Here is a 26,189-nt window from a genome sequence, read left to right as displayed (position 1 = left end):
ATACACATTGTACACACAGTGTAATATACACAATGTACACACAGTTGGTGTAATATATACATATTGTACACACAGTTAGTGTAATATATACAATGTACACACAGTTAGTGTAATATTTACATATTGTACACACAGTTGGTGTAATATATACATATTGTACACACAGTTAGTGTAATATATACAATGTACACACAGTTGGTGTAATATATACATATTGTACACACAGTTAGTGTAATATATACAATGTACACACAGTTAGTGTAATATTTACATATTGTACACACAGTTGGTGTAATATATACATATTGTACACACAGTTGGTGTAATATATACAATGTACACACAGTTGGTGTCATATATACATATTGTACACACAGTAGTGTAATATACACATTGTACACACAGTGTAATATACACAATGTACACACAGTTGGTGTAATATATACAATGTACACACAGTTAGTGTAATATATACATATTGTACACACAGTTAGTGTAATATATACATATTGTACACACAGTTAGTGTAATATTTACATATTGTACACACAGTTAGTGTAATATATACATATTATACACACAGTTACTGTGATGTACACCTTTCACACACAGTCACACTCTCGCTCCCATGGAAACGCCCCCATTCCGGGCTCGCGCTGCGCGTCACCGTGTCTGCGGTCGCTGGTTGGCGCGCGCTCCACGCTAGGGTCCACCTAGTGTTACCCGCACAGTGCGCGCCCCCGCGGCCCCCGCCCCTACTGTTTGTCACCGACAGCGCGGCAAAGAGACTGCAAGAGACGGCTGGCGAGAGACGGCCGGACACCACCGGGGAGAAGGGTATAGAGAGCAGGAGAGTCCAGAAAGACAGCCGCAGGAGAGCTGTACAGTCTGAGTGAGCGGGAGGGAATTAGACTGCTCCACGGACACTGTGACAGGGACACACTGAGAGACAGACAGACAGACAGACAGCTACAGATATAGACAGACAGACAGCCCGCCACAATGAACCCGAGCTGTGCCCGGTGCACGAAGATCGTCTATCCAACCGAGAAAGTCAACTGTCTGGACAAGGTAATGCTGTGCATCCCAATATACACCATATATTACATATACCATCTCATAGATATACCCTGAATCCCAATAAACACCATACATTACATGTATCATACATATACCCTGAATCCCAATATACACCATACCTTACATGTATCATACATATACCCTGAATCCCAATATACACCATACCTTACATGCATCATACATATACCCTGAATCCCAATATACACCATACCTTACATGTATCATACATATACCCTGAATCCCAATATACACCATACCTTACATGTATCATACATATACCCTGAATCCCAATATACACCATACCTTACATGTATCATACATATACCCTGAATCCCAATATACACCATACCTTACATGTATCATACATATACCCTGAATCCCAATATACACCATACCTTACATGTATCATACATATACCCTGAATCCCAATATACACCATACCTTACATGTATCATACATATACCCTGAATCCCAATATACACCATACCTTACATATACCCTGCATCCCGATATACACCATACATTACATATACCCTGCATCCCGATATACACCATATTTGACCTGTCCCATCTCATACATATACCCTGCATCCCGATATACACCATATAATAAATTTTCCATGGCTTTTTTTAATATACACCATCTCATACATCTACCCTGCTTCCCAATATTCACCACTTCATAGATATGCTTTCCAGTATACATAATCTCATAGCTCTACCCTGCATTCCAATATACACCATATAATACATATACCCTACCTTCCAATATACTCTATATCCTACAACTACTCTGCCTTCCAATATACACCACTTCATGCATATACCCGGCCTTCCTAACACTATCTCATACACATGCTCTACCTTCCAATATACACCATCTTCTACATATATTCTGCCTTCCTATCCCATACATATACTCCTCTTTCCTCTATAAAAACTCTTCATGGAACATATACTAGTTCTTATGTGCTCCTCCATTGCATATATATTACATACACATACTCTACCCAAACATGTAGCCTACATACACTTACTCTACCCAAGCATATAACCTACATAAACAGGTAATCTGCCCAATCATGGGGTTTGCATACAGGTACTCTGCCCAATCATGGGGTTTGCATACAGGTACTCTGCCCAATCATGGGGTTTGCATACAGGTACTCTGCCCAAGCACGGGGTTTGCATACAGGTACTCTGCCCAAGCACGGGGTTTGCATACAGGTACTCTGCCCAAGCACGGGGTTTGCATACAGGTACTCTGCCCAAGCACGGGGTTTGCATACAGGTACTCTGCCCAAGCACGGGGTTTGCATACAGGTACTCTGCCCAAGCACGGGGTTTGCATACAGGTACTCTGCCCAAGCACGGGGTTTGCATACAGGTACTCTGCCCAAGTGTGTAGTTCATATACAAGTACTCTGCCCAAGCGCCTAGTTTGCATACACGCTCTCTGCCGAGACTTGTAGTGCACATACAAGTCCTCTACACATGCATGTTGTTCAATATGTATTATATAGACACTGAATATTTACCCCAATGTATAACTCCAAGGGATATATATATGTTCAGAGACCAGGTTTGTTCTCTCTCATAAGTACATTGCCCACTTATGGTTCCCACATATGGTTGAACTGCCCAATAGTATGATCCCAAGCACATGTGCATTTTCCTTTGTTATACCTGCTCTGCACCCTAGTATCTAGCATTACAAATATGCACTTAGTTTAGTGATACATCCTGAACACCCCCCTATGTTTGCAAACTGTTGTCATGTAGCAGTGTACTATTAAATCCTTAATACATTGTAAAATGCACATGGGGCTTAAGCAAAAGTATCAGGTATACTTGGCATAGTGTACATTACATGAGCTGCATATCCTTCAGTCTAAACTTGGATATGCACCTTTTAGAATGAAACGGGCCTTCCTCTTTAGGCCTTCCTACTTGTATACTAGAATTTCTACATACACCTCATATGCTGACAGATATCCACCTCCTCAGTACTTTTGCACAAGGGACACATTTTGATATACAAATTGTTTACCATATTAAGCCTAGAAATTTAATTACTTGTTTTTTTGAACCTTGCCATGTTAAATGTATTATTTCATTTCAATTTCTTATTCTAATGTTGGTTTTTAACTGCTGTAGCAGGACATCTCTTAATTGTGCCATTTCAATAAACTGCATGTCTTTGTACGCATAGAGTAACCTACAAGGCCTATTCAGCATTTATAGAACATTCATGCTAGGTACTTGACCTTGTGTGTGTGTGTAACACACACAGTGAGTATCAGTTGTACTTGGCCATGTGTCCTAAATATGAACAAGTATTACTTGTCACAATTCATCTTCATCTGGGATTTTATTGTTCATTTGTCTGTGGATATCTTTAGACTACATTTATTCAAGCATCACAGAATAGGGTTGACTCAAAATTGTCAATTTGCAAAACATTCTGTAGGTGATATTCTATATTGGTCAGTTGTTTCTGTTTAGTGTACTACTTGATGTGTACATACTGCTGATGGGTGGTGCACATCCTGAATCCCTTATCACAGCTAGTCCTTGCTACAGAGTAATCCAGTCACTCAGATTTGTGCTGCAAAATACAGAGCCCCTTTCTTATCCTCTGCTTTGAGTACATTTTGACCCTTATGTCTACCTCTTGTGTAATGCCCCCTCCCTCTTTTAAGCCGCCATGTATGCGGAAGTTCATCTATCCCTGGCATCTACTGCATATCATTTATTTTCTTGGAGTTAACCCGTTATCGCCTCCTACATCCACTCCCTCTCAGTCTTCCTGCTTGGGAAGTCCAACCCCCACCTCCCCAAAATCATAATTCGAGTTAAGCAATAACTATTACCAAAAATATATGTATGTAAATACATCCTAATTTGCATTAGGGAAACAATCTACTGAAAGGGAATAGAAATAAAAAGCGGTTTATGGGGAAGCACTGTGAATTTTCCATTATCTGCTTGCATGCATGTAGCAACAATTTGGCAGTTCTATTCTACTTACTATTATTATTATTTTTTTTTAGGTCACCTTTGTTAAAACATGTTTTAGTTTAACTCTTTCTGTGACGTGCAGATACTTTTTTTTTTTGTGCTGGCAAGGGTTAATAGCTCCCTCCACACTGCCTAGTCCTGACCCCTGGAGTTCATTTTCCCAGGGCTAAAATATCTTGCAGCATACTTTCTCCGCCCAAGTCCCCCCACCCTCTGTAAATGGTCTCCTTTTGTGTATTGCTTCCGTTAAACTGAATAGAACTAAGAAATTCTGGAGTGTTGTGTAAATGCCTGTCTATTAGCGTGCCTTTCTTTGTTTTTGCATGTATATCCGTGTAAGGCATACTTGTTGCACAATAAGTTTTCTGTGTTGAATACTTGCTGGACTTTAGTCACCTCTTGTGACTTGAGAGGCTGATTAAAGTAAGAAGTTATCTTTGGAATCTCTCTTTCCATCCTGGTTGATGATAAAAAAAAAATACTCTTCTCTTTGGAGAAGCTAATAGTTTTTATCTCCCCCATAGCAATTATCTGGATTTTATCTTCCTCTCTGCCTTTTCCCTACATCAATAGCTCAAACCTTTTTGTCTGAGTACTGACTGCCAGTCCTTCCTGCTTCTGGCCAAGAATCTATTTTCTGTAATGGGGAACACTCTTCTCTGTTCTAAATCTCCACGTGAACCTTGCTTCTTTCTATGCAAACTAGTTGCTTCCATCATTAGGGTGATTCAATTCTCTCCACATGTTATTCCATGAAAGACACCTCTCCTCATGTACCTAATAAGGAAGAGAAACCATTTCCCATGTTGGATGGCATAGTGTACATGTTATCCCTCTCCCATTAAAGGACCACTCTAGTGCCAGGAAAACATACTCGTTTTCCTGGCACTAGAGTGCCCTGAGGGTGCCTCCACCCTCAGGGTCCCCCTCCCGCCCGGCTCTGGAAAGGGGAAAAGGGGTAAAAATTACCTTTTTCCAGCGCTGGGCGGGGAGCTCTCCTCCTCCTCTCCGTCTCCTCTCCGCCCTGTCGGCTGAATGCGCACGCGCGGCAAGAGCTGCGCGCGCATTCAGCCGGTCGCATAGGAAAGCATTTACAATGCTTTCCTATGGACGCTTGCATGCTCTCACTGTGATTTTCACAGTGAGAATCACGCAAGCGCCTCTAGCGGCTGTCAATGAGACAGCCACTAGAGGATTAGGGGGAAGGCTTAACCAATGTATAAACATAGCAGTTTCTCTGAAACTGCTATGTTTATAATAAAATGGGTTAACCCTAGCTGGACCTGGCACCCAGACCACTTCATTAAGCTGAAGTGGTCTGGGTGCCTAGAGTGGTTCTTTAAGCAGATGTTTAATTTTTCCTTATTTTCCTTACCGGCACTATTAACCAATGCGTGACAGATATAGACATGTTCCAGGTACAAGACATCAGAGGTTGTGTGTGTGCTACTAAAACTTTAACTTTCTGCTCTCCCATGGCCCATGTGTTTCACAGACACAAATATTTTATGGCATCTTTAGAAGACGTACATTCCACAAACACGGGGCAGATTTTTCTCCTGTTAAATACCATTATTTTAGTGATTTGAAGTGCAGACATGTAGAGGTGTTGTTTTTTGTTTTATAAAGACACCCTTTTTTCACTCTTGAAACCACTTCAGATTGGTTCAAACTAATTTTGCTTTCTTAGATGTATGTGTGAATAATATATCCTATATCTATATATATATATATATATATATATATATATATATATATATATATATATATATATATATATATGATCTGTCTCTCAAGTTATAAATTGCGTTATTTTTATTTAATAGTGTAATTAGTGCAAAATAGGAATTTATTAATGATCACCAAGCCTTCGAGAATTTTAAAGTCAGTCTGTCTGAGCTATTCACAAGAATATAATGAAGCCAGTGCAAAATGAAGGCAAAGGTACATAGCAAGACCTAGGTAATAAGATTAAATCAGAAATCTATTAATTTCCACTAATAAGACAGTTAGTATAACACAAGTCAAAGAAACCATGCAAACAAAAAAAAAACCTGTCTGATTAGTGATATCTTCATAGCTTGTTCTCATAATGGGTGTAAATTTTGGTTCAGAAGGTATGCAACTCCTTACATGGTTAAATCACCTTGTATCTCGTGATGGAAGAATCAGCAGCCTTATGAAGCTGAGTGGTAACTTCTTCTTTTAGGGTATTTGAATAATTATCAAATACAATGTTTACATTTTCCTATCCTCATTTAACTGAGTGTAAATTTTCTTAAAGGCATCATGGATTTTTTTTTTATCTTTACTTTGTAAATACGCATAGAACAGTGCAAATAATATACATTGGGTTTTTTCCCACCCCTGTGTGCATGATCTACAACCAATCTTATTTTGTATTAGCATGCCTGGTCTAAACCTTTTTATGTTGTCCTTAGGTGGTTTTATGAATGAAATGAACTGTGAATGACGGTGCATAGTTTAACTTTGAAAGCAAGTAGAGTTGTCTTTCTCCCACTCTTACACACCTTTCACATTTATTTTTTGAATTTTTTTTTTTTAGGTCTGTTGCAGTAAAAACAATTTTTTAGTTTATTCTTACTCCTACTCCAGGGATAGGCAACCTTCGGCACCCCAGATGTTGTGGACTACATCCCCCATAATGCTCTTACGCTAATAATGCTGGCAAAGCATCATGGGAGGTGTAGTCCAGAGCATCTGGAGTGCCGAAGGTTGCCTATGCCTGTCCTACTCCTTACTATTTTAAATCATTTTTTGATGAGTTATATCAACATGTAGTAATCAGAAAAGTGATGCAAAGTTCTAAAATTAAGAAATAAATGGAATCTGCATGCAAATTTCATTGGTGTTTGGCAATTTAGCAATGGTTTGCCACTTACCATGGTCTAGCTGGATATCGAGTCTCCTGGAAAGCCTGCTGACCAGCCTCTGTTTTTTACAAAGCTATAGATGCCTGATTTTGATCCTGCCACCCATTTAGTAGCAATTGAGCTTGCTCCGTATATGTATGAACTTATGTGCAAAGAAATATGCACAGAATTAACTCTTGTTCCGGACTGGCTAATGACGTTGCCAGAGGTAGGGTTACACCTCAGGCAGCTGGTCTAAATATCTCTGTATGTGCAGTGTTCCGTACTGAAATGCTTCACATATAGGCTGCAAGCTCAAGGGTGGCCTCAAAATGCTGAAGTGTTTATGGTTATTGGAGTAACCCTTTAACCCCTTAAGGACCAAACTTCTGGAATAAAAGGGAATCATGACATGTCACACATGGCATGTGTCCTTAAGGGGTTAAGTATGCACGTACATTTGTAATGCATTATATTTCTAATACCTTATATTTCTTGTTCTTTACCATTTATTATAGTGTATATATTTGATACTGATTGCACGTCTATCCGTTTTCTTTCCCTTCTATATACATATGCACATCTAGTCCACATCAACCAGTTACTGATTGATTACTCCTTGTATGACTATGACCTGCTTTTCTAAAAGGATCTCTGAAATCCACAAAACCTGTTAGGTAGGCAGTTACTCTACACATTATACTAGCACAATCATAAATATATATCCTATAGCTTGAGGGATAATACTTACTGAAAGAAAGATAGTCCATGTCTTCTGTAAGAGATGCATTGCAGATAATTCAGGTGCAATGCTGTATTTGTAATTATAATTAAAAAGACTTGCATCACTTCACAATATTCATATTTTTTTTTTTTAACTAGCAAGTAAATACTTTTAAAACCAATATAACATTACATTGTTGGACATGCCTCTTGCTAGGGGAGTTTATTTAGCCCTCCTACCCCCCTCTGCCCATCTCAATTTCAAGCCAGTCCACTAATGACAGAAACAGGGCATCATTGTGCATCAGCAGGAGAGCGAGAGACCTGACACCAGAGCCTGCTGTGCATGATCACACTCCCTCTCTTCTTTCCCTGTCAGGATGTAGCAAGGTGAATAGATCTTCCAAATGCACATGTGTAAATCTGTCAGGCATGCCCGGTGCACTTTTTTTGCATTCCTAGGGATAAGACCCTGATTGGTTACATCACATCAAAGAAGCAAGTAAATATGAAAACAAACAAACAAAAAAACTGCTTTTTAAAGCATGCAAAGTCAGACAATGTCTTTTGAATGAGACAGTTGTCTCAAAGTGATGCATGTCCCTTTAATGCTGAAAACGTTGTGTGTATCTATCTATCTATCTAATCAGTTTTAAATGTAAAGCCAACTAAATGCCAACTAAATGGTGATTTTAACACTATAGGGGCAGGAATACATGTTTGTGTCCTTGACCCTATAGTGTTCCTTTAATATTTGCAACCAGATAAAGATTTCATATTTAAAATAGTAATGTTTCTGATTAGTTTAGTTTGTTTAACAGTTATCTGAACTGATTTTGCTATATGCCATTAGAAATACATAGGTAATGATGCAATTATTGCAAGGTGAACTCCAGTTTAATAGGTTAATCACTCATATTTGGAGTATGACTTAAATTACAGTTGTTCATTGTGTGTACGTAGATTTGTGGAGTAACAATGGTATTTTATAGCTGCGGACACAAATTCAATTAACTTAGATTAATGGAATGATGCAATATTTACATTTCTGCTATAATATGTATACAGCTACATCCTACATATCTAATCCATAATTAATGCTGATCAACCTTTGGACTATAACGTACCTTAAATAGAAAACATCTGTAGATGTTTTCATTTTGAAGGGCTTCTCCAGTGCAAGGAAAACAAACCAGTTTTCCTGGCACTAGTGAATCCTGGGGTGCCCCCTGTCCCATGTCGCGGAAGCCCCTTCAGACACTTACCTGAAACCAGCTCCAATGTCCCTCGGTGCTGGGTCAGGCTTCGCCCACGCTCCTCCCCCGGTGTGCGCCCATTAGACCTCCCCATAGGAAAGCATTATTTAATGCTTTCCTACGGGGATTCCGGTGACGCTCGAGGTCCTTGTGCATAGCGTGAGGACGTCCAGCATTGTTTAGACGACCAGAAGTAGTCTAAGAAGCCAAAAGTCCTCACTAGACAGCCACTAGAGGAGGACTTTATGAAAACTGCAATAATTACACTTACAGGGTTAATGGTGATGGGAGTTGGCACCCAGATCACTTCAATAGGCTGGAGTGGTCTGGGTGCCTGGAGTGTCCCTTTAAAAACATTTTATTACTGACAATAATGGAGATGTGGAAAGATTGGGGCAAGGGTAACAGCCAGAAAAGACTATGCCTAATTCATGCATTATCAATATAATATGTGTCCATTTTAAGCAGCAGTGATAGCCTGAGAGCATATTGTTAAGTTAGCCAAGTGTTCTCAGTCTATCAAATACCATCTAGGCTAGATGTAATTGATATGTATAATGCAGTGCAAATTCCACATTATCTTAGTGAGTGGGTAAAGAAAGAATGGTAGGTTTGCAGGCGCTGGTAATAACACCGGTTTTTATTATACCACTTTCAAACATTTTGACAATAGAAAATAGAGGAAGGCGTCTGTGTACCATAACCACTATACTGATTGTTTACTGGGGTTTTTTTGTGTGTATGTGTGCTTAGTGTCTTATTTAAAAAAAAAAAAAAAAAAAATACTTTTTGAGATTTTGCACTTTACAACGGTCATCTTAACCTGCTTGTGTTTCCTTTTATGTTCAGTACAAGCTTGCCAAGATATACAACTTCCTCTGTGTCAAAATCTACGCTTGTACATTCACTTCCTGCATATACAATGCAATTCTGTGTTTCATGTGTAGGAAATGTCCTGGGTACATGACGTTGTGTTTTGACCAATCCTGTTTAGAGGAAGCAACAGAGGTACACTGACTTAAAACCAATAGACAACTTTTCACACCATGCATGAATTTCATGTTTTGTTGAATAGCAGACTTAAAACTGTATTCTTAAAAGCAAGAATCAATAACAATTTCAAATAAAAAAAATTTGAGTTGGAGAAATTCAGCTAAGCTTCTCGATTGGCTGATTTAGTGTACAATTTAAAAATCACTTTAAAGTCTAACATTAATTAACAACTCTGACAGGGTTTACTAAAGTGAAGATTCAAAGGCTAAAGTAGCTGAATGGCAAACCTTCCTAAAGTCGGCTATAGTGGCCTTAAATTGGAATTACATTTGAAGTCTCACTTAGTGAATAACCCCTGTATATGTTTTCCCACCAAAGAATGGTTTACTCCTAACACAAGACAAGTGTAAGTTAGTTTTTCTTTTCTTTTTAGTGTTTCTAGCTTAAAGGAAAGCATTTGTTAGATCTAACTTAAAAGGGACACTATAGTCACCAAAGCAACTTTAAATTAATGAAGCCGTTTTGGTCTATAGATCATGCCACTGCAGTCTCACTGCTCAATTCCCTGTCATTTATGAATTAAATAACTTTGTTTATGCAGCCTTAGCCACACCTCCCTGCATGTGACTTACACAGCCTTCCTCACACTCCCTGTAAAGAGTCATCTAATATTTACACTGCCTTTTGTTGTAAATTCTTTCATTTAGAATTTCGTATCTCCTGCTCTGTTAGTAGCTTGCTAGACCCTGAAGAAGTCTCCTGTGTGTATATAACGTTCAATTTACAGAGTAGGAGTTAAACACTTTTAAAACACGTTACATCTGATTGAAAGTGAAACCATTTTTTTCATGCAGGCTGTGTTAGGCATGGCCAGAGAGATGTGGCTAGGGCTTCATAAACAGAAACAAAACTGATTTAACTCCTAAATGGCAGAAAATTAAGCAGTAAAACTTCAGAGGCATGATCTAAACAATAAAACCGCTTCATAAAGTTAAGGTTTTTTTGGTGACTATAGTGTCCCTTTAATTGTTGTCTATTATATATCCAGTGGTAGGTCAAAATCTCATTATCCTTGACTGGACTGTGTAGTGATTAGGACTCGAGCTGTTTCCTATACGAGTGCACTCCTCTCGGCATCATTAAGGGGACTCTGGTGAAGGAGGCATAAAATAATATTCAGTCATTTGTTTGAGTAGAACACATTACAACATCTAATAAAGGAGACTGACTTAAAACTGAAACATTCCTTATTTTTCTACATTCAAACAACCTACAGTTGTTTTTAGCCACACCTCTTTCCTAAATCCGGCATTTTTCACCCAAAGTATTGTCTGTCTTTTTATCTTTATATTAAGATAATCTGTAAAGTATGTTCTAAACTGACTGCAGGGCATTACCTGTATCTGAACTTTATTGCAAGGGGCACCATCATTTTACCTAGAATGCACAGTCATTGCTTCTATGTATGGTGTTTAAGAACTGAACACTCAGTTATAAAAAATTGTCCCTATGCCATGTTACATTTGGATACTGTCTAACAGTTGACAGGAATGTTGTTCCTTAAAGGGACACTGTAGGCACTCAGACCACTTCAGCTCATTGAAGTGGTCTGGGTGCTGTGTCCCTATTGCACTTAGAGCTAGAATGTAAAATGTTTTACATTGCAGCACTAAGTTTGCCCTCAGTGGCTGTCTACCAGACCGCCACTGGGGGGAGCTTCTGGAATCTAAACAGACCTTTGGTCTGTTATCTGACACTGGACGTCCTCACGCTCTGCATGAGGACCTCCAGCGTCAGATTTCCCCATTAATGCCATTGCCACGCATGCGCATTAGGTCTCCCCCGCTGGCTGGTGTCGGTGGTGGAGGAGCCGAGGGACATCGGCGCTGGATTCAGGTAAGTAGCTAAAAGGGTTTTTACCCCTTAACCCCCGTGGGACGGAGGGGCTCCTTAAAAACCTATAGTGCCAGGAAAACAGGTTCCTGGCACTGTAGGATCCCTTTAAAATTAGTGCATTAGCTTGGCTGTCAAATTAGAGTGCAAACTTTTTTTGTTTCTTTATAAATAATTTGCTCCCTAGGGAATTGTCCACAGGTTCACTTTTATATATTAAAGCACACATAGAGACATATCTATGGGATATACTAATATTAGGTGTATTGCGTCAAGGAAGCCTGCAGTTCATAGCATAATGGAGGGCCGCCATTACTTAAAATGTAATTCTAGGCTCCAAAACAGTGTAATCGAAAATAAGTTTTTTTTATGGTGCCAGGAGGCCCACAGAGGCACTCTTAATGGAAGAGTTAAACAGCTTTCAAGGGATTTAACCACAAAGATGCCTAAACTTTACAAAACTGTTTTTTAAAGAAACTTACCTTTAACAAGCCAGTTTAGTGAATGCCTAGAGCAGGGGTGCCCAAAAGGTAGATTCCCACATGTTGTAAAACTACAACTCCTGTGATGCTTTGAACGCCTTTAGAATGACAAAGCATCATGGAAGCTGTAGTTTTAAAACATCTGGTGATCTACTTTTTGGGTACCCCTGGCCTAGAGTGTCCCTTTTATCGTCAGTGACCATAATTATAGCCGTATTTTGTTTAACTGAAAGCAACAAGTAGCTGGTAAGTGACATAATGGGATTCATTTCATGAGACACTGGGATTAAGCAGGAATCAAAGGGTGTAAGGGATTGCATCTGGTTGCTCTGCTCAACACTTTACATCTGAAGCATGCCAAATTTTAGATTTATACAATACTTCCAATTTTGACTTCTATTAAAACATGCAAGTAGTTTATCCAGAAGTCCCTTTACCCATCGCAAGATGATAAAATTATAACATGTTGCTGTAGAAAAGACTATCAGCCAATGTATATCTTTTGCATATAACGATAACATTTATTTCAAATCTTTTAATACATGCAGCATTTCTAATGACCAAGGTGTAGGAATTGTTAATAATTAATTAACTTGCAATTCCGTTTGCAGGTGAGTTATCTTTACTGCATACATTAAATTCACTGCTCAGCATATTAGTGGACTGGATAGACTCACTGAACACCAGATCAAGTCACTGTTGTAGACCTTTTTTTGTTGAAGTGACACATGTCATGATTCTGTAAAAAGCTGGAGGACGGGAAATGAAACATTATTTACTGACTGTCACAAGAAAAGGGGATGTTTCAGACCAACCAAATTTATAGCGTCCACTCATTTGTTCCATAGTAATAGTTTTAAAATAGAACATTATACTATTCCAATTCTATGCATTAATGGATTATTTTCTTAAAATGTGTCTGTTTTTAGTGCAATACCTAATGTATTAAAATATCTTTCCAAAAATGTAAATTAAGAATAATGATAAAAAAAAAATACATTTGAAAGTGTCCATTGCAGACAGAATCGTCCCCACACCAGGATGAGATTGATGGCCTACAACTCTGAGTATTTCAAATGCAAAAGCTGGCCAGAGACTCATGGGAGATGTAGTTTGAAATTCCTACTCTAGTAGTGTCTTTCAGGTCTGGTCTTATCTGGCTGATTTTATCCGCATAATCCCCTATCGAGCAGTTCCCACATAGGATGATTGGAACTGCTCAGTAAAATAAGTCTTACTATGGCTGCTATCTGTTTATACACAACTCTGTTCACCGTTTAGGAAACTGAGCTGTAGAATTATTTAGGAAATCCAGTTGACGACTAATGCATAATGCACATCTCTCATCACTGTCTTCCAACTATAATAAGAGCAGGAGTGTCAGGATGCTGTCTTACCATCGGGGTATAAACCATTTTCCAATGCTTTAACTGTGAAATGAATCCTGTAGTGCCCGACACAACTGTCACAATGGATTCTCTAGTTCCCTTACTTTCTGCCACGATAGTATAAGAAAGTTTAGCAGAGTGGCCAGTGATGGGCTGAGTGCATCAACCCATTAAGATAAAGGTATGTACTATTTCTTTCAATGACAGGCCAGTAGTCTGCTGAGAGCATTAGCAGGAATGTAAGATAGAGCATGCCCCTTCTGCCCCCATAACATTGAATTAACTGAAAATGTTTGGTGGGGGAAAGTGTTCCCATAATTCGCATTTTGTTTTATGTTAAGGAATTTGGATACGATACCACTCATGATCTGATCAAGTGTTTGTATGGTGTTTTTGTTTGTGGGGAAGTCACAGCTGATTGCCGCATATATATTATTAGCCCCAAATTCTCTGAACTTATTCTGTACTCTGTATATCCAGTTCAATATAGTGGTTATAGTGCCAGGAGTGCCTTCACGTTGTAAGTAGTCAAAATAGTTTTAGCAAAAATTAAACACTTATTGATAGAGGGGGGGAAAAAACACATCAACTAATTAAATCAAATAGTGTTATATCAATAGGGATTCTACATCCCACCTTCTGAGAATATCCTATTAAGAATTACTAAGTGTATATCATAAACCTTGATTTTAATACCCATAAAGTGGTCTTATTGATATGAAACATTTCTCATTTATCACAATAAATATATAGATTCTTAGTCAATGTACTGCCCTCCTTCCCCTTTTTACCAAAAAATCAACTACTAAACTGCATTTTAATCTAGCCATTCCTGGGCTTTTTCCAAATTGTCTATTGTAACACAGACAGTTTTTGTTACAATGTAGAGTCGAAAGGGAAAACCCCAAGCATATTTAAGATTTAAATACCGAAGGAGATCAGTTAGAATTTTTTTTTTTGTCTTGTGTCAACTGATCTTGAAACAAGGCTATTTTCTCATGTTTTGGGTCTTTTAACCGCCTAAGGACCAAGTTTCTGGAATAAAAGGGAATTATGACATGTCACACATGTCATGTGCCCTTAAGGGGTTAGATTAGAACTCCTGAAACCCATCATAATTTTTTCTGTTAATGGAAAAGTTGTAAATCTAACAATGACATCTCGGGGAATGTATTCAGGGAGATTCTTCTGTTTAAATGTGCGATTGGGCCCTCTATACAATCAAGCGTTTTGTTTTTCTTCCAACCCTAGAGCAGTACAAAGAGACCACAAATATGTTGTCTATGTTGTTCATTTTATTTCCCTGAAATTCCCCTGATCGGAAGATTCTTCCTTATCGTTCAGTATTCAGCCTCTGATAATTTTAGTTTCAATAACCGTATTTTAAACTTCTAACCTGGATTCCTCCAGGTCAAATTCAATGGATTCCGCCCTATTATGCATATTTTGTATTCTTTCTTTTATGCTGCTCATTTTGAACATGGAAGTATTTTTTTAACTCTTGTTTTAAGTTGTGCGTCCATACGTTGTTGTAGTTTTGCTTGGGTTGTAAAATAATTGTGTCCAAGTGGCTGATCTGAGTGAAGGGGGGTGGATCTCTCTTCATTGTATTACTTGAAAATACTCAGATTCTTTTTTTCCTCTTTTATCTTCTTGAATTTTTTTTCTGATTGTGTTTAGATTCTGAATTCCTTTTAGAAGCCATTTTACTCTTATATTTTAGTGATCTTGTTTCTCATCAATCTAGTACTGCTTACCTTTTTACCTCCTTTTTGTCCTTTTTCTGCAGTTTCTTATATGGAGACAATTTTTTTTCTCCTTTCTTCTTTTTGTATCACTGCCTTTAAATGGCAAGCAACTTCACCAGGGAAGTATACAGAACTAGATAGGGTGGAGCAGCACAAAATATTATATAATCGATTACTGTAGTAAAGATGCATTTATTCTATAAAACCCACATTGTAGGAAAGAAACAACATATCCAATGATTAGCTACCACCAGACTGCCGGAAAAGATAATTTATCCAGCACTATTTCATTATCAAACCCCTGTGTGCTACTGGATTTAAACCGGTTGCCTCTGGTAAGATTAATATACAGATCTCCAGCTTTTTAATACAGGGTGGCCGGTACATCTCTACCTATCCATATATATTGTGTGTGTGTGTGTGTGTGTTTGTCTCCATTTTTCAAATGTTGCTATCCAGCAGTGATAAATATGCAAACATAGTGGAGACTGTTATAAGACACTGACCACCTCTCCTGACAGTTTATTGTATGCTCTGCATGGGACACCGACCACCTAATCGCACTACATTTTCTACCTGTTCAGAAGGATTTTCGTGTATACAAACTTGGAGTTTTAGTTCTTGCATAATATGTCAGTGTGACAAAATAATTTATATATTGAGAGAGAAATATTTTGCCCATCTGTCCCCTACTGGGATTATTTTTATTATCTTTCTTTTTTTTTTCAGGAAAAGTGATGCCCTGAAAGTATATTCTGTTTGTTTGAGAATCCTTTAAGAATATTCTATCAATTCTGAATTAAAAAAAAATCTGTTAACTGCATTAGTGATTTATCAAGTATTTGTGTATTCATGCACTTTGTACACATTTGTTATTTATACTTGATACTTTTGTTTATATTTATTTGCTACGGTCTATGTATTCTTATACAATAAATTATTCTTCTGCTATAGTAATGTTCAACAGTATTTTGTGATGCTCTCCCCCTTATGTAGTTCTAAATATTTTCCTGATTATCTTTGTTAGTCACCCTTACTTTTTTTTTTTTTTTTAGGGGGGGAGGGGGATGGCGGGGGGTGTGCACAAAAGCAGCATCTCTTGAACCACTATGATGTGTGTTCCCGATATTTGCATTTCTTAACATATTTTTTTTTTTTATGTTTTTTTTTATCCCGGTTGGTATTTTTATTTTTTTTATCTCTGCTGAAGCAACTTCACCATCAACTGTGGACAACTCGCAGCGTTTATAATTGCAGAGTGTGTCTTAAGATATTTAATGTACTTTAGGATCTTTTAATCCTCTAATAAAAGTGGATTATGGAATTCTGTAGATACATAAAGTATAGGCAGACGCAATACTCAGAAGGAAAGTTAATCAGTTTCAGATCAATATAGCACTATAGCAATATAGCATAAGGGAGTGGGTTTTCTCCCTTGACTTTATCTCCAAACTCTAGTCCTGTCAAGTGCACTCTCAGCGATGTCCTGCTTCAAGGCCTCCGGGAAAGGCCACAATCAGTTTACCGCATAAATCTTTAAATCCGTGTTTAAGAGTCTTTGAAAAATACTGATTCTCTGTCTACTTTAAGATCTAAGTCCCTTTTCAATTGGAAGTATGTCTTTGGCCAGGGACATCTTAGCAGCCACACTTGCTCACCAGAGCCATGGAACCTTACGGATGCTCCACCCACACAGTGTTCTACGTCATGTCCACCTTTGTGCGTAGTCAAACCGTTTTAGAACAGTTTGACTTTTTACATGGAGTCTGCCTGAAGCTCTTTGTCTGATGTAAGCTATGCAATGCTTAGCTTAGAAAACTAATGGAAGCTACACACCAAAGTGCTGTAGTGGTTGTGCTGCTTGGAGTGTCCCTTTTAATGTCTTTTTCTGAACTTTGTTTATTTTATAACATTTGTGCTGTTAAGTGCATGTTGTTACTGAAGACACATGTTCAATTCACTTGGATTAATGAAATTCATTTTAATAGTCACGTGCTGCATACCTAATCCTTATTATATGATGAATAACCATTAAGCTATAATCTGTCTGAAATAGAGAACTATCTTTACAGTGTGGTTTGCCTCCAAAGCCTTTTATTCGCACCCGTTTGGCCAACTCACGCTTGCAGGACTTCTCGCAGGCGGCTCTTTTCCTGTGGAATACCCTGCCTACCGCCATTAGACTCTCCCCTAGTCTTCAATCATTTAAGAAGTGCCTTAAAACACATCTCTTTTGGAAAACTTATGGCCTCCCAGAGTAACCTCCACCTCACATACCTGTCTCCTATAGGGCAACACTCCAATCTCTCCTCCAGCTCTGCCTCACTCCCACTTTATTTGATTGACATTTCCTACCCTATTGTGTTTTACACCCCACCTCCTATAGACTGTAAGCTCATTTGAGCAGGGTACCCTTCAACCTATCGTTCCTGTAAGTTTTCTTTTAATTGTCCTATTTATAGTTCAATCCACCCCTTATAATATTTTAAAGCGCTACGGAATCTGTTGGCGCTATATAAATGGCAATAATAATTAATTAAAAAAAAAATCTAATTTCATTTATTTGGAAAAAAAATCGATTTTTACCCACTGTGATTTGCTGCATTCATAAATATTATTATATGTGTAAATGATGCACTTTAATAATATTGATAAACACACAAAGAAACAACCTTATAGGGCTACTCCAAACACCATAACCACTCTGGCCCATTTCTGGGGCTTACAATAGTCTGGGCACCAAGGCTCTTCTGGTGATGTGCTTTCTTCAAAGCTGAAGAAGCCGGGTGCTGATCCTTCGCCATTCATTGCCTGAGAGTGTCAGCTGACTCCGCTCAGGCAATGTATGTAATTCTATGCTTACATGCTGCAGTGATGATGCTGGTGGTAGAGTTACACCTACCCGAAGAAATGGGATTAAATTCAGTATGTGCAGCATTTCGTAGCAAAATGCTGTACATCTAGACTCCAAACCATGAGCACTTCAAATTACTGATGGATTACAAATACTTTTTAAACATATAGGGAAGAGAATCGAAGAGTCACTCTAAGACAGGCTTCCCCAAACTCTGGCCCTCCAGATGTTGCTGAACTACAACTCCCATGATTCTATGAAAGAAATAGAGAATCATGGGAGTTGTAGTTCAGCAACATCCGGAGGGCCGAAGTTTGGGGAAGCCTGCTCTAAGATAACAAGATGATGGTTGAATATTGGGCCTTGAAGGGAAGATTTTTTTTATTTTTTATTTCCCATTGTCATTCCTTTACAAGGGTGTGTGTGGAGTGAACAGGCACGGTGGAACGGAAGTGGACAAGTTAAAACAAAGCACATTGGCAAAATTGCTGTGTAATGTATGCATGATTTAAATATATCTGTGTAGTTGTGATGGTTATCCTTTGGCATAGCGGTTGTTTCCACCAGAACAACTGCCTGAATATCATTAATCAGCTATTGTGCCACAGATTGGCCATCATTAGTACATAATAATACTTTTGTGTGTTTGTGATTGTTCTTTAATACCATAGTGCTTAGTATTTACTGGTGTAGATGGGCAAAATCTGACACACTTTCAGGCACTTGGCACTGTAATTTTCCTGAGTCAGTGATAACTGAAAATTGACTTGAAACCTTAATTGTAAAATTGCTCTGAATTAAAACATTTTTCTCCAAATCTACAATTTTTGCCTGAATTTCACAAATGGAGTTTTAAATTTAGACTCTAACCTCTTTTGAGCAGGACCATCACCACATTATGTTCCTGTACATACAACTTTTCTAGTTAAATGGTTACTCCGAGCATCATGACCAGGTCAGGAATTAAACGTGGCCATGGTGTCTGGAGTAGGTATGTGCAGCCTTTTTTTTCGCTTTGAAATACAGCCTATAAGGAGTTTAACGTCTCTGCTGTAATATTAATTAGCTGAGAATGGTCAGCTAACATTCTCAGCAAATAAATGAGCGGCAGCATTGCAGCTCTGCGGAAGCCGGATGTTGTAAACCTAACCTCAGAGCAGACCTGGAGCTCTGCAGGGACATGGGTAAGAGAGAAAACTGCTGCTGAACTATTTCCCAGTTACCGGGAAACGGCGCTACAGTACTCCTCATCATAACCACTACATGTGGTTGTAGTGGTTATGATGGTTGAACCAAGCCTTTAAACTGCTTATTTGTTTGCCTGCTTAATGTACAGAACTATGAACTATGTAGGAGCTCTATAATTGGCAATACAATTATTAAACTTTTTACATCACATTTTCTGAGAGCATGTTAGGGAAGGAAAGCACAGAATTTGAGTAAAATGCTTACTTGCCCACAGGTTGATATTTTCAATGGGGATTTAATATAAATGCAGCTCACTTTCTGGTCACTTTTATCCTGCGTTCTCCTATCATTTTTACATACACAGCTGTTACCGTGTTTTTTCTTGGTTGCTGGGTAACTGCTGTGCATGCAAATATCACAGACATGCTGGGGGAAGAATAAAGCTGCAGATCAAGTAAAACTGGGATCTGCATAAAAATATATATGCTAGATGTGTGTGGTTTTGACTGAATTCCAATTTGTTTGAATTTTGGGCAATCATCAATATCACAAAACAATCGAAACGGCCAGTAGATGAGCAGTTTTTGTTTTTCATGATTGAGTTCTGTCTATAGAACCCGAAAAAGAGGAGAGGGGGAAGGAGGGCAGATGAGCAGCTAAGTTTGCCTTGATGGACACCCATACTGAAGTGATCAAAATGCCATTGGGTCTCCCAACCAGTGAGAGAATCTAGTTGAAGTGTTCTCTGTGGATTTAAAGGGCTATATGCAGCGCTGACTTTCAGCACTGCATGCAGCTCATCAAGAAGTCTGGGCCCACTAAAAATGGCCCCAGCTGACAGAGGGGAGCCCCAGTTATCTGTTGATACATGTGTTTCCTGGTGTGTAAGCAGAGTTTTAACACTATATTGCCATCTATTGATGAGATTGACATCCTCATTAAAAGAGCTGCATGCCGGTCTCACGTTGAGCTCTGCATGCAGTTAATTTGTTAGATTGGAGCCACCAAATGTAGCCCAGCTGACAGAGGGGAGCCCCAGGTGTGTTTTCTGGCGTGAGCAGACATTGAACCCTTTAATCCCTATAAGTCCCTAATTGCAGCGCTCACTTTGAGCTCTGCAAACAGAGCATAGGTCTGTCTGGGGCCACTGCTAAGTTCTCTGATATTTAGGAGTTAAAGGAACTGTATAGGTTAAAAAAAGCATATATTGTTTTCCCCAACAGTAAACCTAGTGTCACTGAATGCTTTCCCCCCTAAATAGTGTAAAAGAGCTTTAGAAGTACCTATTTTAATCTATACTATGATCAGATTCTCTGCTCCTCCTCTGATTGCATGGCATATCTCCCTGCTTTCTGTACTTCAGCCAGACTCAATTTTTTATGATAATCAGTAATGACACCCGTTACTGGGTGTGCCTGAGTTTCACTCAGCTCAACACATGCCCTCAATGCCACGGCTCAAGTCTCCTCGGAGTCCTCAGCATTCAGACACTAGAACTTACAAACCACATCATACACACACAATCATTTCCTCACCACATAAGGTATCTTATAGTGTCATGTGTATTAGAAATAAATATAAAGAGACAGACACACTCATAAATACCTATAGAGCTTTGTGTTATCCCTCTCTCTGTCTTAGAAAGTTGATTAACAGGGGTTGGAGGGGAAGGGGTTAACATTGGGTAGTGAGGTTGGCTGGCAGGGAAGGGGCTAACACTGGGTAGGGAGGCTGGCTGACAGGGACTAGAGGAGAATGTATTACTTGCATTACAAGGAGGAAGGGAGAGGAGCACATATAGGCTCTAGCTGCAGTGCTGTCTGTGCTGTGAGCATTCTTTACACTAGATAAGACATGCCTCTATTTTCATTGGCTGCAAAAGGTAAATTTCTTTCAGAGAGTGGGAATCTGGAACATGTTGAGATTTGAGAGGGAGGAGGCTGTGTTACACTGCTTAAAGGACCACTCTAGGCACCCAGACCACTTCAGCTTAATGAGGTGGTCTGGGTGCCAGGTCCTTCTAGGGTTAACCCATTTTTTCATAAACATAGCAGTTTCAGAGAAACTGCTATGTTTATGAATGGGTTAAGCCTTCCCCCTATGTCCTCTAGTGGCTGTCTCACTGACAGCCGCTAGAGGCGCTTGCGTGATTCTCACTGTGAAAATCACAGTGAGAGCACGCAAGCGTCCATAGGAAAGCATTATGAATGCTTTCCTATGTGACCGGCTGAATGCGCGCGCAGCTCTTGCCGCGCGTGCGCATTCAGCCGACGGGGAGGAGAAGAGGCGGATCGGAGGAGGAGAGCAGGAGGAGATCTCTCCGCCCAGCGCTGGAAAAAGGTAAGATTTAACCCCTTTCCCCTTTCCAGAGCCGGGCGGGAGGGGGTCCCTGAGGGTGGGGGCACCCTCAGGGCACCCTCAGGGCACTCTAGTGCCAGGAAAACGAGTATGCTTTCCTGGCACTAGAGTGGTCCTTTAAATCAGCAAAACATTTTACAGCACTGCAGAAAATCTACACATAATTGAATGAAAAGAAACTAACCACAGGTAATTTGAGCCTATTATCTTCAATTTAAGCTTACCTTATTTTGCTACCTATTGTGTCCCTTTAAATCACTTTAATACAGCCATAGTCACACCTCCCTGCATGTGTGCATGTGACTTACACAGCCTTCCTAAATACTTCCTGTAAATAGAGCTCTAATGTTTACACTTCCTTTATTGTAAACTCTACTTAATTTAGATTTGTGTATCACCTGCTCTGTTTATAGCTTGCTAGACCTTGCAGGAGCCTCCTGTATGCAATTAAAATTCAATTTACAGAACTGGAGATAAATAGCAAGTGAACATCTGATTGAAAATTGTTTTTCCATGCAGGCTGTGTTAGTCACAGCCAGGGGAGATGTGGCTAAGACTGCATAAACAGAAACAAAAGTGATTTAACTTCTAAATGGCAAATAAGTGAGCAGTGAGACTTTAGAGTCATGACCTCTGCACCAAAACTGCTTCACTAAGCTAAAGTTGTTTTGGTGGCTATACTGTACCTTTAAGTGGTTAAAATACTTTCTCAGGAAATAGATACTTAAAAAAAAAATGGGACTAAGGGGAACCTCCTAAACTAAACACCCCTAAAGCAAATTAGCAACCTGAAGTGTTTCAGGGGTCTGGATTGTCTCATTTATGGAAACGCATTCTCCCTCTTTGGCAATATAAATCAGTAGGAGGGATCAAAGGAGAGAAAATAACTTTGTTTTCTTGAAGTTTCATTTTTTTCACTGTTTTGTGGTGGTAGTGGAGTGGGTGGTTGCCTGTTCTCATGTACTGACAAGAGGTTCCTTATAGTTCATGTGTTCTTAATATATCCAGACCTTGTAGTTTCATGTGTAACAAATTACAAATTTAGTTTATTTACTGAAAAAGCTATACTTTTATTTCAAGCCCAATATTGTTTTATACACACTGCATTTTATGCTCCCACTGTATCAACATTACTTTTAGTTTTATAAGAGTTTTTTCACTGAACATTTTACATCTCTAAGCTTGCTTTAAGGATATGTAAGTTGTTTGTTGCAGCCTTGGTGTCTGAGTTGTGTGAGTCGGGCTTGTAGCTAATGGGACAGATGTCTTTCAATCTCTACAGAGCTTGTGCTTTGTGTATGTGTCTCACGTGCACACGTCTCACGTGCACACGTCTCACGTGCACACGTCTCACGTGCACACGTCTTGATCCTCATCCCCTCCCATACCTGGCTGCTCTTTGCACAGTTTGCTCTTGGCTTATAGGCATTCAGCTCTTCTCTATCACCAGCATTTGATTGGTTTATTGGCTGATGGCTATCCAGTCAAATGGTTCTCTGTGAGAAATATTTGATTGGACAGTTTCCAGCCTGGAAAAAGGAAGTCAGATCTGCAGCTAATACAGCTTATAAAAAAAGCCCTTTTTAGGAATTTTTTAATTTTTTTTTTCATATGAATAGATTTTCTACTGACCAGTTGCTAGAGGGAAAGTGGACATATCTGAGTACTGTTACTCTTTTCTAGAGAGTATTGCAATGATTTGAGTAGAATTCCCAATGGAACTTCATTTAGAGGAAAGTTGTTCTTTAAAGGGATTCTCTAGTGCCAGGAAAACAAACCAGTTTTCTTGGCACTAGAGAATCCTGGAGTGCCCCCCTCCCACGATGCTCAAGGGGTTAAAACCCCTTCAGACACGTAAATCCACCGCCGATTTCCCTCGGCGCTAGTGACCTCTCCTTCCCCTCAAACGTCAGCTCCCGAGTGGAGCTACATGCGCGGTCAGAACCGCGCGCGCATTCAAACCACCCATAGGAAAGCATTAATCAATGCTTTCCTATGGACGTTCTGCGTGCTCAATGCGACTTAAGCATTGAGCGTCGCGGAAGCACCTCTAGCGGCTGTCAAGGAGACAGCCACTAGAGGCTGGATTAACCCTGCAATGTAAACATAAGTTTCTCTGAAACTGCTGTGTTTACAGCTGCAGGGTTAAAACCTGGGGGATCTGGTACCCAGACCACTTCGTTGAGCTGAAGTGGTATGGGTGTCTATTAGTGGTCCTTTAAAGTAAAGTTATAGCGCTGTTTTGAACGTAGGGATGCCTAGTCGACCTTTCTGAAAATCTCCAATGTGAAAACAGAGTTCTGGAGATGATCACCCCAATCCTCACTGAGTTCCTTTAGACAATTTGACTCCCTGGACTGTATCTAAAGCAGGGGTACCCAAAGGTAGATACCCATAAGTTGTAGTACTAAAAGTCCTATGATGCTTAACAAGCCTTTAGAATGATAAAGCATCAAGGAAGTTGTAGTTTTAAAACATCTGGGGATCTACCTTTTGGACACCCCTGATCTAAAGCATTCTTTTTACATCATACATAAATAGTAGTCCACTGCACCTTCTGCCTCTGGGGAAAAAACAAATACTTAGGTATTTAATAACTAATATTAGGACTCTTTGTTTTCACAGATACACTGCTCCTATAACATGATTGTCTATTATTCTGTATCCACATCATTACAGTGAATTGAGCAATTGTTATTGTATAAACATTACATGCTGCACCCCAAATATTCAATCTGTACTCATAATATTTATATTTTTTCTGTAGAATTTCATAAACATAAGAGTGGCAAAAAAGGTAAATTTTAATAAACTTCTATTGGAGGTATTCTTTTACTGGGGGTATTGGACACTTAATATTTTCTGGCACTTTATTCTAATAGTATGAATAAAGTCTAAATCTTGGTGAGGTGAGTTCGGTGCTAAGCTATTTGACCACTTCTCTGATGTTTGTTACTGTGGCTCGGTGGGTTCAGTGAGCTGAGCAACATTGTGGCTATGGATGTTACAACCGTTAGGGATGGATGATTTATCAAAATATGATATAGGGTGAAGAGGTTTGCAAATGGTGTAATCACCTGTGTAATGTACTTTGGGGTTGCATTATTTTCATGTTGACTTTCCACACAATTTAAACTTTGTATCACTTTTCAGATTTTAACATTTATTCCCATTTGTTCAAAAAAACTTGTAGGACAGGAGATTCTGAGTGTTCTACCTGTCTGAGAGTAGTTCCTGGTTAAATCATGATTAATTAGGCAAACATTTCTCTTGGGATTGGTCAAGCCATACACTAATGGTAGCTTATGTCTGCATCCTAGATGTTTGTGAACTAAATCTCCCTTGATGTTTACTCCGCTTTGTCTGGCTGAACTTGTGGGAAATGCATTTCTCAAGCATTGGTTGCCTAGTAAGTAATAACTGCCTTGGACATTGTTTTTAATTGTCATAGTCCCAAGTCACATACACTGATGACCTGTATACATCAATGTTACAGAGTGGTATTGGTTTTGGTTACTCCTAGTTTGGTTACTGTTTTTGTTAGATATGCTTGATGTATAAGTGTCCCTTTGTAATGAAGTGCTACTGGAGGATTCTCTGATTTCCCCATATACTGTTTAGTACTATGAATGAAATAAGGAATTCTACTCTGTATATGGTGGTGAAACCTCTACGTCTTAGTGTTGCCAGACGGCATTATTCCTTTCATGCACAGATTCCTCATGAATGCACTTCTGAGTCTGACACTGAAATTTGCTATATCATTACAGAACACTACACAGTGTTTAATGCTGGAGTACCCGGTATTATTTCATGCTGAGCTGTGTGAGTGGGTAATCACTGGCTCAGCCAATTAAACAAATTTTCTCTGGCAGGGATGTTCTAAAACTAGCTGTATATGAAGTGCATGAGTAAATAGTGTAAAACATTAATGGGTGTATACAGCACAGTCCGTATGCATTTTCACAGTAGGAATCATCAGATGCTGGGTGTCTTTCCTAATAAGTTTATTTCAAGTCTGTTTTGCAGTCATGGGTGCTTATCAGTTTGGTTGAACACTAAATATAGTGCTCTACTATTAGGAATTCACACTTCTGTTACCATCTTGGACACATCACTAGTAAAAGTGTAATGGTTAACGTGGTGGCTATACAAGCCAAAGCCTCAACTATGCCTCCATCCGTGTTTTATTGCTTGGGTAGTGTCTTCCCTATTATGTTTACCTATTTACTTTAGCCAAGTTTTCTGTCTCTTTTATAAAGGTTGATTTTCATCTGATCTGTCCATACATAGTTGTTGTTTTTCGTTTTTATTTAATTGCTTTTCAGATGT

The 26,189-nt window shown here is 39.1% G+C and overlaps 1 protein-coding gene across 1 annotated transcript in view; it reads left to right on the top strand.

The window, feature by feature from the left end:
* The first annotated feature begins 720 nt into the window (after positions 1-720).
* The window catches only part of LASP1 (LIM and SH3 protein 1), a 48,801-nt gene continuing 23,332 nt past the window's right edge, over positions 721-26,189 (top strand). The window contains exon 1 of the mRNA XM_063458813.1: positions 721-1,071. Within this exon, the coding sequence (XP_063314883.1) occupies positions 1,003-1,071 (69 nt within the window). The 5' untranslated portion in view covers positions 721-1,002. The remainder of the gene's footprint in view (positions 1,072-26,189) is intronic.

Source organism: Pelobates fuscus, chromosome 6 (genome assembly GCF_036172605.1).
Source record: "Pelobates fuscus isolate aPelFus1 chromosome 6, aPelFus1.pri, whole genome shotgun sequence".
NCBI lineage: Eukaryota > Metazoa > Chordata > Amphibia > Anura > Pelobatidae > Pelobates > Pelobates fuscus.
Note: the sequence above shows the minus strand (reverse complement) of the source record. Positions and strands in the feature narration are given on the sequence as shown.